General features: G+C 37.1%; 2 protein-coding genes across 2 annotated transcripts; both read left to right on the forward strand.

Annotated features, from left to right (window-relative positions):
• Positions 1-3,250: 3,250 nt before the first annotated feature.
• On the forward strand, positions 3,251-7,272 carry LOC131351525 (extracellular calcium-sensing receptor-like). Its single transcript, XM_058386942.1, has 6 exons — positions 3,251-3,411; positions 3,544-3,832; positions 4,486-5,241; positions 5,328-5,555; positions 6,105-6,225; positions 6,359-7,272. Exons 1-6 carry the CDS (start codon positions 3,251-3,253, stop codon positions 7,270-7,272), a joined length of 2,469 nt encoding a protein of 822 aa, XP_058242925.1.
• Positions 7,273-10,341: 3,069 nt separating this feature from the next.
• On the forward strand, positions 10,342-13,839 carry LOC131352197 (extracellular calcium-sensing receptor-like). The gene is made up of 6 exons (XM_058388142.1): positions 10,342-10,535; positions 10,714-11,002; positions 11,315-12,070; positions 12,164-12,391; positions 12,643-12,766; positions 12,932-13,839. The coding sequence occupies exons 1-6, from the start codon at positions 10,342-10,344 to the stop codon at positions 13,837-13,839; spliced, it is 2,499 nt and encodes an 832-aa protein (XP_058244125.1).
• Positions 13,840-15,520: the final 1,681 nt, after the last annotated feature.

Raw genomic sequence — 15,520 nt, forward strand, 5'->3', positions numbered from 1 at the left:
ATGTTGAACTTGGATCCAAAGTGCAATGTAACCAACTAAATACTATTTAGATATGTTACATGTAATTCATATAAAATGGCTATTCATCAGAACTGATTAAAGTGATTATAAAAAGAATCAGAATTGTGTCTTATTTTGTATTTGTATGTTGACATGATTGGATTCAGGAAAGATTTCCTAAGAAAGAAAGAAAGAAAGAAAGAAAGACAGAAAGAAAGAAAGAAAGAAAGAAAGAAAGAAAGAAAGAAAGAAAGAAAGAAAGAGTTTTTGCTGTAGTTAAGGCTATAGGACAGAGGAAAGATGGTATCGTGCTGTACTGGGGTAGAGGGTGGCCTGTATTTTAGAAAGGACAGAAATGCAAGAAATCATTCAACTAGAAGACATCATGATATGTATCTATAGATACTATATTTTTTAAAAATAAGGAGGATAAACAGAAGCTGCCAAAACGGTAAATAGCGTCATCAGGCCTTAGATAGTTTGAGATTGGAAGACAGGGTATAAAATGAAGTGACTGGTGGGACCATGGACAAGAGGGCAAAAGACAGCCACAGAGCAGGCCTGCTGGTGGTGTCCTAGGGTTTTTTTTTGGGGGACACACAAATGGCAAACTGCAACATGAACAGCCTGATTAATGTTGGGCCACTAGACATGTCTACATAGGAATTCTAGAGTCCTGTTGACACCAAGATGTCCTGTCAACTCCAGTGGCACAGTCAGCTTCACTGCCATTGCCTTTACTAAGGCTGATACTATATTTATCAACACATTTCATCACTGAAACATATGCAGATCTTCAGGTAAACTTATAGATTATGAGTAATCTGATAAAACAAATGCTGAATTCTCAAAATTCTCAAAACCCATAGATCGATGAAGAAACATTAGAATTTTGATGGTTCAATCAATATTTGAAAAACGCTTTTAATAATAATAATAATAATAATTTATTGATCTATTTTCTTTCTCAAATCCAAGTTCACTTTTATTTTTTTAATACTTTGATGATTATGATAGATAAATCAATGTATAGATTTGCAAGTCAAACAGTACAGTCACAGGTGGCACCAGTTGGCACCAATTTTCCCAGATGGAGCTCTCTGGTCCCAGGCCAGGGTCTTGGTAGCCTGTTCCTTACAGTTTCCCTTCCATAGGAGCAGTTGCAGGTGGGGTTTCACTTTCATGGATAGGATTGATGATGGCTGTACAAGACAGGGTCGACCTGTCCCAACCCTTGAATGGTCCCACATATGGGGGAGCTAGCTTCCTAGAGTATGCAAGCAATGGGGTATCTCTACCTGATAGACATACTTAATGTTGGAAAGAAGGCCCCAAACTACAGCAGGTTGACTTTTTGGTCTCAAGTCCAAAAGTAGCCTGAGAGGTATGGTTATCTGGTCATTAGACTGTGGGTAGTGCCCCAAGGACAGACTTAAATTGGCTCCTAAAAGCCTACAGAAGGCTTTCCAGAAGTTGCTAGTGAACTGGGGGCTATTATCAGAGACCAAATCCTCGGGTATCTCATGAATCCACACCACATGCTGCAGGAGCAGCTCAGCAGTGTTTTTGGCCAATGAGATAGCCAATAGGGGTATGACCTATCAGGGTTTAGAAAGTAAGTGCCTAGTACTTGGATCACAGTGTTGCTTGAGAGATTTGACTGTCATTTTGTTACTCTCTGTAATAAAATCACAGCACTGGTGGGACCACAGATGAAAGGGTATAAGAAGGCCTTCTTTATCTCCAGAGGCTCACAAGGTAGCCTCTAGTGCACAGCTTCAAGCCCTATTCCACAATCAGTCCAGTTGGGTGGCCTTCAGCACACAGATCTCTCTAGAGGCCTACCCTCTACAGCAAAGCTCTCTACAGAGGTTGCTGTGGGGAGGGCTGGGTTAGGGTAGAGGAGAAGTAGGGATTGTCTACAAAGTTCCATGGGGAACTCCATGGGGGACTCCCTAGCCATGTTCAAAGCTTGTTCCAAGCCCTGTTTCATGCTGAGGTCAAGGTGGTGGCCTCCCAAGTCCTAATCCAAACCCCATTCCACATCAAGGCTGTGACCCCCTCCCAAGCCCTGTTCCAAGCCCTGTACTATAGCGAGGACAACATGGCTGCTTTCAAAGCCAAGCTGCATGCCAATGCCAATATGGCAGCCTCCAGGCCAAGCTGCACACCAAAGAAAATGTGACAGCCCCCCAAGTTAGTCTCTGCCTTGGCTGACATAGCAGCCTCCCAGGCACTGTTCAATGATCAGCTCCCTGCCAAGGCTGAAAAAGTGGACTCCCAGGCCCTGTTCAAGTCTCACGCCAAAAGCCAACTTCTCAAAACCTCCCTATGAATGATGAAAAAAAAAAAAATCACTATATATTGAGTTAATATATATTCTATATATTGCCATTCCCAAAACCAGGACTGCATTATAGTAACTTTTTGAATATTTGATGATAGATGTATGAAAGATAGTTGAACATACAGAGTTTAACCTCCCCTGGGAGTCCTCCTCAGTGCATTTTTAACAATAAAACTCTTTTGGAAAATGATGTATGTCAATGGAGAAGCAGTAGACAAACCCAAAGGTATTTTAAATTTAAAACTGTTTTTGTATTCTGATGATCTATGTTAGTGCTCTATGCCAAGCACTTGTTTAGGAGGAAGCATATTTAAGATTTTAGCTCATGTTAAGAATACATAGGTAGGAGCAAGAAAGCAAAGGTGGAAAGCACAAGCCTTTTTGACCTGGCTGACCACTGTAATTGTAATGGAAGCCAACATAAGCACTTAACAAATAAGTACTTTATCACATAGAAGTGATGACTGGACTCTGGGATGATGACTGATCTCAGATGACTGACAAACCATCTACCTTCTAAATGTATGTTAAAGCTGGTAATGGATAATAACTTCATTAATCCTCATTGCTGTACATTGGTGTAGTGTATATATATGAAATAAGTGTATTAGGCCATGCACAGTTTCTTTTGTCAAATTATTTAATCAAATGCTGAATAGGGTGAGAGCTAAGGTTGTATGAAATGATTTGTGGATTGTAAATAATTTGTGTCCCTGTCCCTGAATGACATCACAAAGCTCATCGCCTCTTTGATTTGTCTAAACTGAAATGTCATTCCCAGAAGGCCCAGAGCAGTGTCTTTAAATATATAATAACTTCTGTAAATCTGTACAGGACTGATCCAGCAAAAAGCATAGGACAACAATCATTATGTTATTCCTTGTACTACATCTTTCTCTTGGCATGGCAAAGGGAGAAAATTGTCATATCCTGGAAAACCCAGCTTATCCTCTGCTATCTAAAGATGGAGATGTAATAATTGGAGCTGTCTTTTCAATACATGATGGTACACAGATGCAGTCACTGCCATATACTGAAAAACCTCAATCTTTAATCTGCATTAGGTTTGTTGTAGTGGAAAATTTCACATTAGTGTCATTTTTAGGAAATGTCTGTTGTATTTCTGTACTGCATTAGTAACTCTTTTAGTTCTGATATAATATCAAATTTCATATGATTTTTATATGCATTTGTAGATTTAACCTAAGAGAATTACGCCTTGCTCAGACCATGACTTATGCAATTGATGAAATCAACAGAAGCAACAGCTTGCTCCCAAATATCACAATTGGTTACATGATTTATGACAACTGTGGTTCAAGATTGTTGAGTATGAAAGCAGCCATGGCTTTGATGAATGGTCAGGACATGGCAGCAGATGATGCCTGCTCTGGACAAGCAGAAGTACAAGCCATCATTGGAGAGTCAGAGTCTACTCCTACTATAGCCCTCACAAAAACTACAGGACCATTTAAGATCCCAGTGGTAAGGATTAATTAATTAAATTATTATTTTATGAAAAAAAAAATGTAATAGTTTCCAAACAAACTTTATAGAGAAATGTCTACAGGTAATCCATACATATCTTTGCATCTATTTATTATTTATAAATTCTTTAAAATTAGTTTCTTTTGCCTCAACAGGATTTTAGAAATTTTACTTTCAGACACAATTAGGTAAATTGTAGTTCTTGTGTTTAATATTCACTTTGAGCAATGTATGTTATTTTTTTGGGTGACATGGTGGCTACTGGATAATATTGACACTTCATAGATACAGGGTTTTTGGTTCAGTCCTGTGCTTGTGAGACTGATGGAAGGAATGGGTACAATAAATTGCCTATAAATGTGAAGGTTTATGTGACTGTGTTTGTGTGGTGTCCTACGATGTAACGATGTAGCCCATTATTTCTTGGTTTGGCTCTAGCTTCCTCACAAATTTGACCAGGATAAAGCATTAAAAATTAATCAATTAATGTTATTCAAATTATTAGCATTATTTACATCAGACTTCGGTTTTCTTTTCTTTTATGTCAGATGGTAGTACATATTCTGTTTAATTTTCTCTTACTAAGAGAAAATAATTGTAAATACTTCATCGTAAGATGCATCAAAAAGACTATTTTTTTCTTCCATCAGATAAGTCATGCTGCTACATGTGAATGCCTGAGCAACAGAAAAGAGTATCCATCTTTCTTCAGGACCATAGCAAGTGACTACTACCAGAGTAGAGCTCTGGCATATTTGGTCAAGCACTTTGGCTGGTCTTGGGTGGGAACTGTGAACAGTGATAATGACTATGGAAACAATGGAATGGCCATTTTTCTGAATGCAGCCAAAGAAGAGGGAATATGTGTTGAGTACTCTGAGAAGTTTGAGCGTTCAGACACTGCCAAAATCATGAAAGTGGTGGATATTATTAAGAAAGGCACAGCCAAAGTAATTATCATTTTTCTTGCCCATTTTGATATGAACATTCTAATCGATCACCTAATACTAAACAATGTCACTGGCTACCAGATGATTGGTGTCGAAGCATGGGTTACTGCTGTCAATCTAGTCACACCAGCAAGTTACAACATATTGGCTGGATCCATTGGTTTTGATGTAGGAAAAATGAATATTGCTAATTTTGCTGACTATGTTATAAACAAATTTTGGCACACAGTTTTCCCTTGCTTGCAAATGGAGGGAAACATTTCTGATACTGAAAACAACTGCAGGAAATATGATGATATGATTCCGTTTAAAAACTACAATGGAGATATATCAGAATTGAGATATGCAAAAAACATCTACAGTGCAGTTTATGCTGTGGCACATTCTCTACACGGCCTGTTGAGATGCAGAGAAAACCAGAGCTGTGAGATAAACAAAACAATACAATCATGGCAGGTAACACAAAGAAGGAAACTAATGCAGTCTTTGTTCATGACTGATATTGTCATAAAATGAATAATTGTTTTCTTTACCCTTTGTAGGTTACTGAAGCTCTAAAAAAGGTTAACTTTACCACCAGATTAGGCGAACAGGTGTGGTTCGACAGCACTGGGGCAACAGCTGCAAAGTATGATGTGGTGAATTGGCAACGAGGGTTCAATGGAGAAGTGGAGTTTAAGGTTGTGGGCTATTATGATGCCTCTCTGCCAAGTGGACAACAGTTTGTCCTAAATGCTGAAGACATAGTCTGGGCTGGAGAGAAAAGAGAGGTGAATACATTGTTTACTAATTCAACATTGAAATATATGAAGCAAAATCCAAAAACCAAACGAAGAATAAATTATTATTTCTGCTATAAAGTAAGGGCCTTTAAGCCCCTACATGACATTTTTTGGGGGGCAAAAAACAATGTTCTTAAAATCTCCATCCTTCTGAATATACATGAAAACACCAAAATAGTGCCTCAAATCTAAAAAGCTGCTATTAATGAGTATATGTTTATAGCTCAACAGTTTCCTGGAATTTTCAGACAAAAATTTAAGGTTCTGTAGCAAATTAAAATATAGATTTGTTTAGGCTCTATCTAACGTTTTCTTTCAAAATACAAATGCTCTAGAATTGTTCTAGTGAATATACATGAAACAGTAAATATACATTCTACAACAATATAGTGCTTCTAAGTAAAATAGACAGCTGTACATCTGCATAGATTTCAGTTGTAAACAAAAAAAAACAGCTAATCCGCTGCATGGATTTGACAGATAAACCCTTATAAAAGACAAAAAGTTGTAGCTGTACTATATTGTTCATATTAGAAGCCAAGGTCTGTGTGCAGTGAGAGCTGTCCTCCAGGAACCAGGAAAGCTGCACAGAAAGGAAGGCCTGTCTGCTGCTATGACTGTTTACCATGTGCAGAAGGAGAGATCAGTAACCAGACAGGTAATTTCAGCATCACCAAGATTCAAAGACGTGTTAATTCTACCCTGTGCACCATTCTTTTATTATTTCGGATGCAATTTATTATACATGTTTTTTTTTTTTTCTAATAATAATAACCATGATTATTTTGCAGATTCAAATAACTGTGAGCAGTGTCCAGGAGAATATTGGTCTAATGCTCAAAGAGATAAATGTGTGTTAAAGGTCATTGAGTTTCTTTCATTTACAGAAGTCATGGGGATAATACTGGTATTTTTTTCTTTGGCTGGAGCTACATTAACTGTGTTAGTAGCTATTTTATTTCTAATAGAAAAGGACACTCCCATTGTTAAAGCCAATAACTCTGAGCTGAGCTTCCTGCTGCTCTTCTCTTTGACTCTGTGTTTTCTCTGTTCACTTACTTTCATTGGAAGGCCCTCTCAGTGGTCCTGTATGCTGCGTCACACAGCGTTTGGGATCACCTTTGTCCTCTGTATCTCCTGTGTACTGGGGAAAACAGTAGTGGTGTTAATGGCCTTCAGGGCTACACTTCCAGGCAGTAATGTCATGAAATGGTTTGGGCCTCTACAGCAGAGACTCAGTGTACTTGCCTTCACTCTCATACAGGTTCTTATCTGTGTGCTTTGGTTAACAGTTTCTCCTCCTTTCCCATACAAAAACATGAACTACTACAAGGAAAAGATCATATTAGAATGTAGCTTGGGCTCAGCTATAGGTTTCTGGGCTGTTTTGGGGTATATAGGAGTTCTTGCTTTCTTGTGCTTTGTTTTAGCTTTTCTAGCTAGGAAGCTGCCTGATAATTTTAATGAAGCAAAATTCATCACATTCAGCATACTTATATTCTGTGCAGTTTGGATCACTTTTATTCCAGCTTATGTCAGCTCTCCTGGAAAATTCACTGTAGCTGTGGAGATATTTGCTATTCTGGCCTCCAGTTTTGCTCTACTAATCTGTATATTTACACCTAAATGTTATATTATTCTGTTTAAACCTGAACTGAACACAAAGAAAAATATGATGGGGAAAATGGCATCTAAATCCCTATAAGAAACACATTTTTCAAATCCTCTAAGATATACTTCATCATTTTAGTTGAATAATTTTGAACTTGGAAACATCATTTTGAATATTCTTCACCAAATAATGTTTAGTTGTCTTACATCTAATTGTGTCTACTATGCATACTAAGGGTGAGAATAGATTAAATGTATAACGGTTGAAGTTGTGTCTTATCTCTGTCTTGTATTCATTAACATGCTGATTTGTAATCCATAACATATGAATTTACTTAGCACAAAGAATATGTGATATATCAATTTTCAATTTCCCCCCCCTTGTGTCCCTGTGTTGGATAAGCAGTACAAACAAATGAATGGATGATGAATTTAAGAACAGATGTCAATGAAAACATATTAAACATATCATTAAAAATTGCAGTTGTGTCTTCGTTGTTTATATTCTGTACACCACAAAATGCAGTCTTGTAATCTACATTAGAGGACAATTATATTATTGGCATTAAAATTTTGTGATCATGACAGAATAAAACAGAAATAATCAAACTACTTGCGCTTGATGATTGATGGTTAATGGTTGACATATGAAAAGGATCTGCTATGGTTTCTATAAGATCAGCAGAGGGCACTGAAGACTGTCTTTTGTGACCTACAGCATACAGTATGCACACATCTCTCACATAATACAAAAAATGATTTTTTACATAACAAGCAGATTTGGAAATCCAAGTGAGCACCTTACATGTGTAGAATAAATATTATACCTCAAGTATTTAATTTACTATATGCTTAATGTTGAAAATCATTATTTTGTGTGTACAAATAGAAAGAAACAAGGGCAACTGAGGCTACCATGTAGATGAGGAGGCAGTGCAGATGGGAGCATGCAATAGGAACCTGTGGGAGTGAGGTAGGTGGTTGTCTAGAGATGTAGAGGGTGACATGTTAGAACTTGAACAAGCTGACAACACACTCCTGTGAGAAAGACTCATCTGGAAAGCAATGTGACTGATGCCTCTATGAACACTGTAATTAAAAATAACAATCATATTAATTTAACCCAGCTGGCAGCAACATAATATACTTTCATAAATGCCTGTGGGAATATTACTGTGAACAACAAAAACAGAGAATCAGTGCATGATGCAACGCACAATTAATCAGGAGTAAACAATATATTGTTTGTCATTTACAGTTATCACAAATATAATTTGACATTTTAACCATACTAACAGGTCAGAATGATGATATGTTGAGACACATTGCATAATCAGAGTCAAACTGACTATTACATAATAGCTAACAAATACACTCAAGCTGTTAATTACTACAAGGAGTCATTATAATTTTGTCAAATGATACTTTAAGCTGCAAGTAGTATATCTGGAGGCCATGCACCCAGACCTGCCACCCAGAGCCACACATTTACCAATGTGCTGCGATTGTTCTACAGTTTCCTAAGTAAGCACATTAAAGCCATAGAGCCATTATTTTAGCAAAGGGATTCAAGATTGATTTAAAGTTTCACTCTTTATGTAGAATTCTCTGACTAAAGATTTGGATGAACAAATGGGCAGTAAGCTAGCATTTCTGTTGCAGCTGATGCTACCACTGTGAACTCTGGTGTTGTCTGTTTCTACTTTTACATTTAGATAGGTGCCAAAATGATATATTTGGGGGGATGTGGTAGCTTAGTGGTTAGGTTTTTGGAGTACTTATCAGAAGGTTGTGAGTTTGAATCCCAAGTCCATCAAGCTGCCACTGCTGGGCCCTTGGAGCAAAACCCTTAACCCTCAATTGCTCAGCTGTATAAAATTAAATAAAAATATGTTGCTCTTGACAAGGGTGTCTGCCAAATGCCTGTAATGTAAATGTAATATGAGCCAAATCTGGTATTGACATAATACTTTTAACCATGTTATTTTAATATTTGACCAGTATATGGAACTGCCAAGAACTTTGATGCATAGTTTCAAACCATGGTCCTGAAGAAGCCTACCAGGTTTTGTGTCAGTGTGCAAAGTTGTTGCTGAGATATGGCATCATATTCTGTTTGTTGGTAATGCAGACAGAATTGTTGGCCTTTTACAGGCTAACCGGTTCACTTGGACAGAATTTGGTCAGAATGTAACATAGAGCCTCCACAAACAGTGTGCCAAATTTCGTAACTATTTCTTAACAATTCTATGGGCTGCCATAGACACCATAGCCAAAAAAAGAAGAAGAAGAAGAAGAAGAAGAAGAGGAGGAGGAGGAGGAAGAGGAAGAGGAAGAGGAAGAGGAAAAGGTACTGTAGAATAACAATAAGGTGCCTATGCACCTTTGGTACTTGGCCCTATTAATAAATATGTTACAGTAGAAGTATCCATAATTCAGAAAACTCAAATAGTGCTCTTTGTCCATCATCAACAAAAATAATGTAACTTCATAGTTTATGTCTTTATATAGTACTCTTCTGGGACTCAAGGTCACTTTACCAAATCAAAAGTAAAAAAAGAAAAGAAAACACAAATAAAAAAATACACTATGGCTGTGCTTATATAGACTGGCCACAGTTGGTTCTGACTGTCAATGTCGCACACCACACTCAGGTTTAGCTTACAACCTAAAATATCAAATCAATAAAATGAAACCAAACAACACCATATTTGATCATACAGAGAAGATTCTAATACGCATTGTACCCTTTCCACTTGAAACATAACATACACATACATGCATTTGTCCTACTGTCCATGTGAGCTAACTGTCTCCAACTTCCATTGACAAAATTGTAAATGCAGCTATTAATGCTATGCCTACACCTAAAGCTAACCCGACCTTTAACCCTGAATTGCAGTTTTTCTCATGGGTCTAGTCAAATAATGTAAACTCCTACAGAAGTGTTTGTAAATAATTTGTCTTGAGTCTATAGTTTTGAATTAACCAGACAAATACAGCAACAAATGCTGTTCCTTAATGATGTCACAAGGTGAGCTTACCACATTTCTGATTTGTTGAGACTGAATGACTATACTAAGGACACCCACAAAATATCTATAAATATGTGATGACTATATGTTGAGGACTGATCCAGGAAAAGCATTGGACAAATTTTGTGATGTTATTGTTTGTACTACTCCTTTCTCTATGCATGGCAAAGGGAGAAACTTGCCACATCTTGGAAAACCCAGCATATCCTCTGCTGTCTAAAGATGGAGATGTAATAATTGGAGCTGTCTTTTCAATACATGATGGTACACAGATGCAGTCATTGCCATATACTGAAAAACCTCCACCTTTAATCTGCATTAGGTTTGTTGTAGTGGAATATTTCTCATTTTTATTCTTTTAATATGTGTGTACCAGATTTTTAGGATAACTATTTTATATTTCTGGAATATATATGGAATCATAATATATGGCATTCTTTAACTTTGGACTTTATGTTAAATATGTGATTTATGTTTTCATAATTTTCATGTATATTTAGATTTAATCTTAGAGAATTTCGACTTGCTCAGACCATGACTTTTGTAATTGATGAAATCAACAAAAGCAACCGTTTGCTCCCAAATATCTCGATTGGATACAGGATTTATGACAATTGTGGCTCTAGATTGTTGAGTATGAAGGCAGCCATGGCTTTGTTGAATGGTCAGGATATGACAGCAGATGGTGCTTGTTCTGGACAAGCAGTTGTACAAGCCATCATAGGAGAGTCAGAGTCTTCTTCTACTGTAGTGCTAACAAGAACTACAGGGCCTTTTCAGATCCCAGTGGTAAGAATTGTTTATTCTAATAATTATTTAATAACAAAATATTTAAGTTACAAAACACATGAAATGTATTAAAGTATAAAATTATGTTTAATATGATTAAATAGGCTTAGATGGGCACATATTCATACCATTTTTGAGCAATTTATGATGTTGTAAATTTGCTAGCATTTGCATTAGCAAGTGCACTTTTTTGTGCTTTGCAATATTTTCAGGTAGTCCTTCTTGTTGAAAGAAGAAACTTGAAATAAACATGCCAAAATTCTGCCATCCAAAAAACAGACATTAGTTTTTTTTCTGTCTTTCTCTCCTCAGATAAGTCATGCTGCCACATGTGACTGTTTAAGCAACAGAAAAGAGTATCCATCTTTCTTCAGGACCATTGCGAGTGACTACTACCAGAGTAGAGCTCTGGCATATTTGGTCAAGCACTTTGGCTGGTCTTGGGTGGGAGCTGTGAACAGTGATAATGACTATGGAAACAGTGGAATAGCTATTTTTCTGAATGCAGCCAAAGAGGAGGGAATATGTGTCGAGTACTCTGAGAAGTTTGACCGGTCAGATCCTGAGAAAATCAAGAAAGTGGCCGATATTATTAAGAAAGGCACAGCCAAAGTAATCATCATTTTTCTTTCTCACATTGATATGAACATTTTAATAGACCATCTTATTTTAAAGAATGTCACTGGCTACCAGATGATTGGTGTTGAAAGCTGGATTACTGCAGTCAATCTCGTCACACCCGCAAGTTATAATATATTGGATGGATCCATTGGATTGGATGTGGGAAAAATGAACATTGCTGGTTTTGCTGACTATGTCATTAAAGAGTTTTGGCAAAATGATTTCCCTTGTTTGCATACAGAGGGAAACATTTCTCAAACTGAAGACAACTGCAGAAAATATGATGATATGATTCCATTTAAAAACTACTATGAAGATATATCAGAATTGAGATATGCAAATAACATCTACAATGGAGTTTATGCTGTGGCACATTCTCTACACAGCCTGTTGAGATGCACAGAAGGTCCAAGTTGTGAGAAAAACAAAACAATACAATCATGGCAGGTAACACAAAATAGAAAAGCAAAGGTGATATCCATAACTAATATTGTCACAAAATGAATATTAGTTTGTTGTTGTTGTTTTTTTTATTTGAAGGTTGGTGAGTCACTAAAAAAGGTCAATTTTACCACCAAAGTAGGAGAACAGGTGTGGTTCGACAGCACTGGGGCAACAGCTGCAAAGTATGATGTAATAAACTGGCAACGAGGGTTCAATGGAGAAGTGGAGTTTAAAGCAGTGGGCTATTATGATGCCTCACTGCCAGCTGGACAACAATTTGTCCTAAATGCTGAAGATATAGTTTGGGCTGGAGAGACAAAACAGGTACATATGATTAACTTTTATTAAACTAAACCATAAAGGAAGAAATAAATATTCTGTATACATGCCACTAATATGTATGAGACATTACTTTATATTGATTCAGTGTAGAAAACTCCAAAGCTGCTTGGAAAAATGCTTGGAATATACTGAAGAGCAATAGATTAGGTGGATAAATGTATTAGAATTGTGACAATTTTCCAAATTTTATGTGGAAAGTCCTGATTGTAGCAATAACACATTGTTCATATTAGAAGCCAAGGTCGGTGTGCAGTGAGAGCTGTCCTCCAGGAACCAGGAAAGCTACACAGAAAGGAAGGCCTGTCTGCTGCTACGACTGTATACTATGTGCAGAAGGAGAGATCAGTAACCAGACAGGTAATTTCAGCATCACCAAGATTCAAAGACAAATTGTTAATTGCACATTTTGTATCATTCTTCTATTATTTAGGATACAGTTCCTCAACAATGGATTGAATAAATAAAGGCATAAGGCAATGTTTATACTCCTTCCTAATGAGAATAACTATAATTATTTTGCAGATTCAAATACCTGTGAGCAGTGTCCAGGAGAATATTGGTCTAATGCTCAAAGAGATAAATGTGTGTTAAAGGTCATAGAGTTTCTTTCATTTTCAGAGGTCATGGGGATAATACTGGTACTTTTTTCTTTGTTTGGAGCAGCAATTACTGTGTTAGTGGCTATTTTATTTCTAATAAAAAAACACACTCCAATAGTCAAAGCCAACAACTCTGAGCTGAGCTTCCTGCTACTCTTCTCTCTGACTCTGTGTTTCCTCTGTTCACTAACTTTCATTGGACGGCCCTCTGAGTGGTCCTGTATGCTGCGCCACACAGCGTTTGGGATCACCTTCGTCCTCTGTATCTCCTGTGTTCTGGGGAAAACAATAGTGGTATTAATGGCCTTCAGGGCTACACTTCCAGGCAGTAATGTCATGAAATGGTTTGGGCCTCTACAGCAGAGACTCAGTGTAATTGTATTCACTCTCATACAGGTTATTATCTGTGTTCTTTGGTTAACAGTTTCTCCTCCATTTCCTTACAAAAACATGAACTACTACAAGGAAAAGATCATATTAGAATGTAGTTTGGGCTCAGCTATAGGTTTCTGGGCTGTTTTGGGGTATATAGGAGTTCTTGCTTTCCTATGCTTTATTTTAGCTTTTCTAGCTAGGAAGCTGCCTGATAATTTTAATGAAGCTAAATTCATCACATTCAGCATACTTATATTCTGTGCAGTTTGGCTTACCTTTATTCCAGCTTATGTCAGCTCTCCTGGAAAATTCACTGTAGCTGTGGAGATATTTGCTATTTTAGCCTCTAGTTTTGCTCTACTATTCTGTATATTTACACCTAAATGTTACATTATTCTGTTTAAACCCGAACTCAATACGAAGAAACATATGATGGGTAAAATGGCATCTATATGACAAATAAATTGATTCAACCTGCAACCGGAGTCTTGTGAGTGGTTTGAATAGATCAAAAGACAGCATAATAATAATAATTATAATAATAATAATAAAAACAATAATAATAATAATTATTATTATTATTATTATTATTATTACTATTATCATAACATCATTTATAAATACTGTATGTAACAAAGACACCACCAAACAACTCACATCAATCACCATAGACAGTCACACAGTTTCCATGGTCAATAAAACCAGGTCAGCCTTTCAAGTACAACAGAAACAAAATGTTTTATAAATGGTTAAAATAAAAGTATGGCATTCACACACTCCATCTTAGGGATTAGGGCCCTAGAGCAATTGGATATGAATCATGCAGGTAATCTACTGATAATGGACAAGCAGTGACTGGGATGAAGGAACAGTCCTGTCTTTAAAACATTCAAGCATCAGAAGAATTGTTAACTGTTAAAGTTTTCAGCTGATATCAGTGAAAATAATGATTTTGCATTATGTTTGAATGTGGACTAGTGCCTCCTTAATGAGAAAAGACACCAAAAATCTCTTTTTACAAAATCCTTTAATCTGATGAACCTATCACTTGTCACTTGAAACTGAATACTCCCAGTAGGGCCATCTATGGTGAACAGATTTGCTGAGAGAGGTCAGAAAAGATCCTATGAAAAGCACAAAAATGGGTGGCAGTAAAATTAATTGCCAGCATGGCTGCAGGCATGTGATGGACAGTCTTACCTAGATTAGACATTTGCAATAGAATTTGAATTTTGCAACTTGGAATGTCATTTTACTGGCAGAGAATGAGCGAAGAGCTCGAGTTAGTATATGTGACATGTAAATTTATGGTTTAGATAGTAAGGGATCTATTACTAAACTTCTTGATGTGTGTGTCAGGAGGTTATCTGTTTCTGTTGCACAGAAAATATGACTCAGGTAGGTGTGGGAACGCACACTAGGCCCAGCATGCTTTTGGTGTTTCTTCCAGTGGTCAAAAGTGTTGACTTTATGTGATTTCTACCCTCATGAATAAAACTCTTAAAACTGTTATACATAAATGCAGTAAATAACAATATCAAATAATAAACTGTCTTGGAGAAGAGGAAGTTGGTGCATGACCAGATACCTTTAACGGTGCACTAGAGGAATGCTCATGCTGATAAGATGGAGATTTTTGGAGAAGTGTAATTAGGAGGAAGAGGCTACCAGACCTGAACCCATCAAAATGTAGAAGGAGGCCTTACGTGTAATGCTCATGGGCATAGAAGGAGTCTGGAGAGGGGAAGGGTGTTTGGATGGCTTCTAAGGCATACTGGTGAAAACTATTCAGTGTGACAGAAGGAGCACTTTAGAAAACCCTTAACCCAGTGGACATGCACTGATTTAAAGAGACATTGCCAAAAATCTCTGGTGTTTTAGAGTTCATTTTTCTGGCAGTTTGAAAGTGGCAAAGCTACAGTGTTGGCTAAGGTTCAGCCAGAGATGTTGAAGGCACTAGGCAAGATTGGGGCTGTGGGAAATATGTGGGTAATATGAAGCTCTGGACCTGTATCTGCATAATTTTGTCATATCAACACCCCTTATATGACACTAAGAACCTGTAGGAAGGTTTAGCTGTCCCAGGAATAGTGGCACACCATTTCACTGTTCAGTATTACATGCACAAGCTTTATCT

The sequence above is a fragment of the Hemibagrus wyckioides genome, linkage group LG04, assembly GCF_019097595.1.
Source record: "Hemibagrus wyckioides isolate EC202008001 linkage group LG04, SWU_Hwy_1.0, whole genome shotgun sequence".
Taxonomy (NCBI): domain Eukaryota; kingdom Metazoa; phylum Chordata; class Actinopteri; order Siluriformes; family Bagridae; genus Hemibagrus; species Hemibagrus wyckioides.

Excerpts from the sequence above, each read along its gene's own strand:
- LOC131352197 (XM_058388142.1), top strand. The coding sequence starts at position 10,342 with ATGTTATTGTTTGTACTACTCCTTTCTCTATGCATGGCAAAGGGAGAA. Across the intron at positions 10,536-10,713 it reads CCACCTTTAATCTGCATTAG|ATTTAATCTTAGAGAATTTC; the intron begins GTTTGTTGTAGT and ends ATGTATATTTAG. Across the intron at positions 12,392-12,642 it reads GGGCTGGAGAGACAAAACAG|AAGCCAAGGTCGGTGTGCAG; the intron begins GTACATATGATT and ends TGTTCATATTAG.
- LOC131351525 (XM_058386942.1), top strand. The coding sequence starts at position 3,251 with ATGGCAAAGGGAGAAAATTGTCATATCCTGGAAAACCCAGCTTATCCT. Across the intron at positions 3,412-3,543 it reads CAATCTTTAATCTGCATTAG|ATTTAACCTAAGAGAATTAC; the intron begins GTTTGTTGTAGT and ends ATGCATTTGTAG. Across the intron at positions 6,226-6,358 it reads AGAGATCAGTAACCAGACAG|ATTCAAATAACTGTGAGCAG; the intron begins GTAATTTCAGCA and ends ATTATTTTGCAG.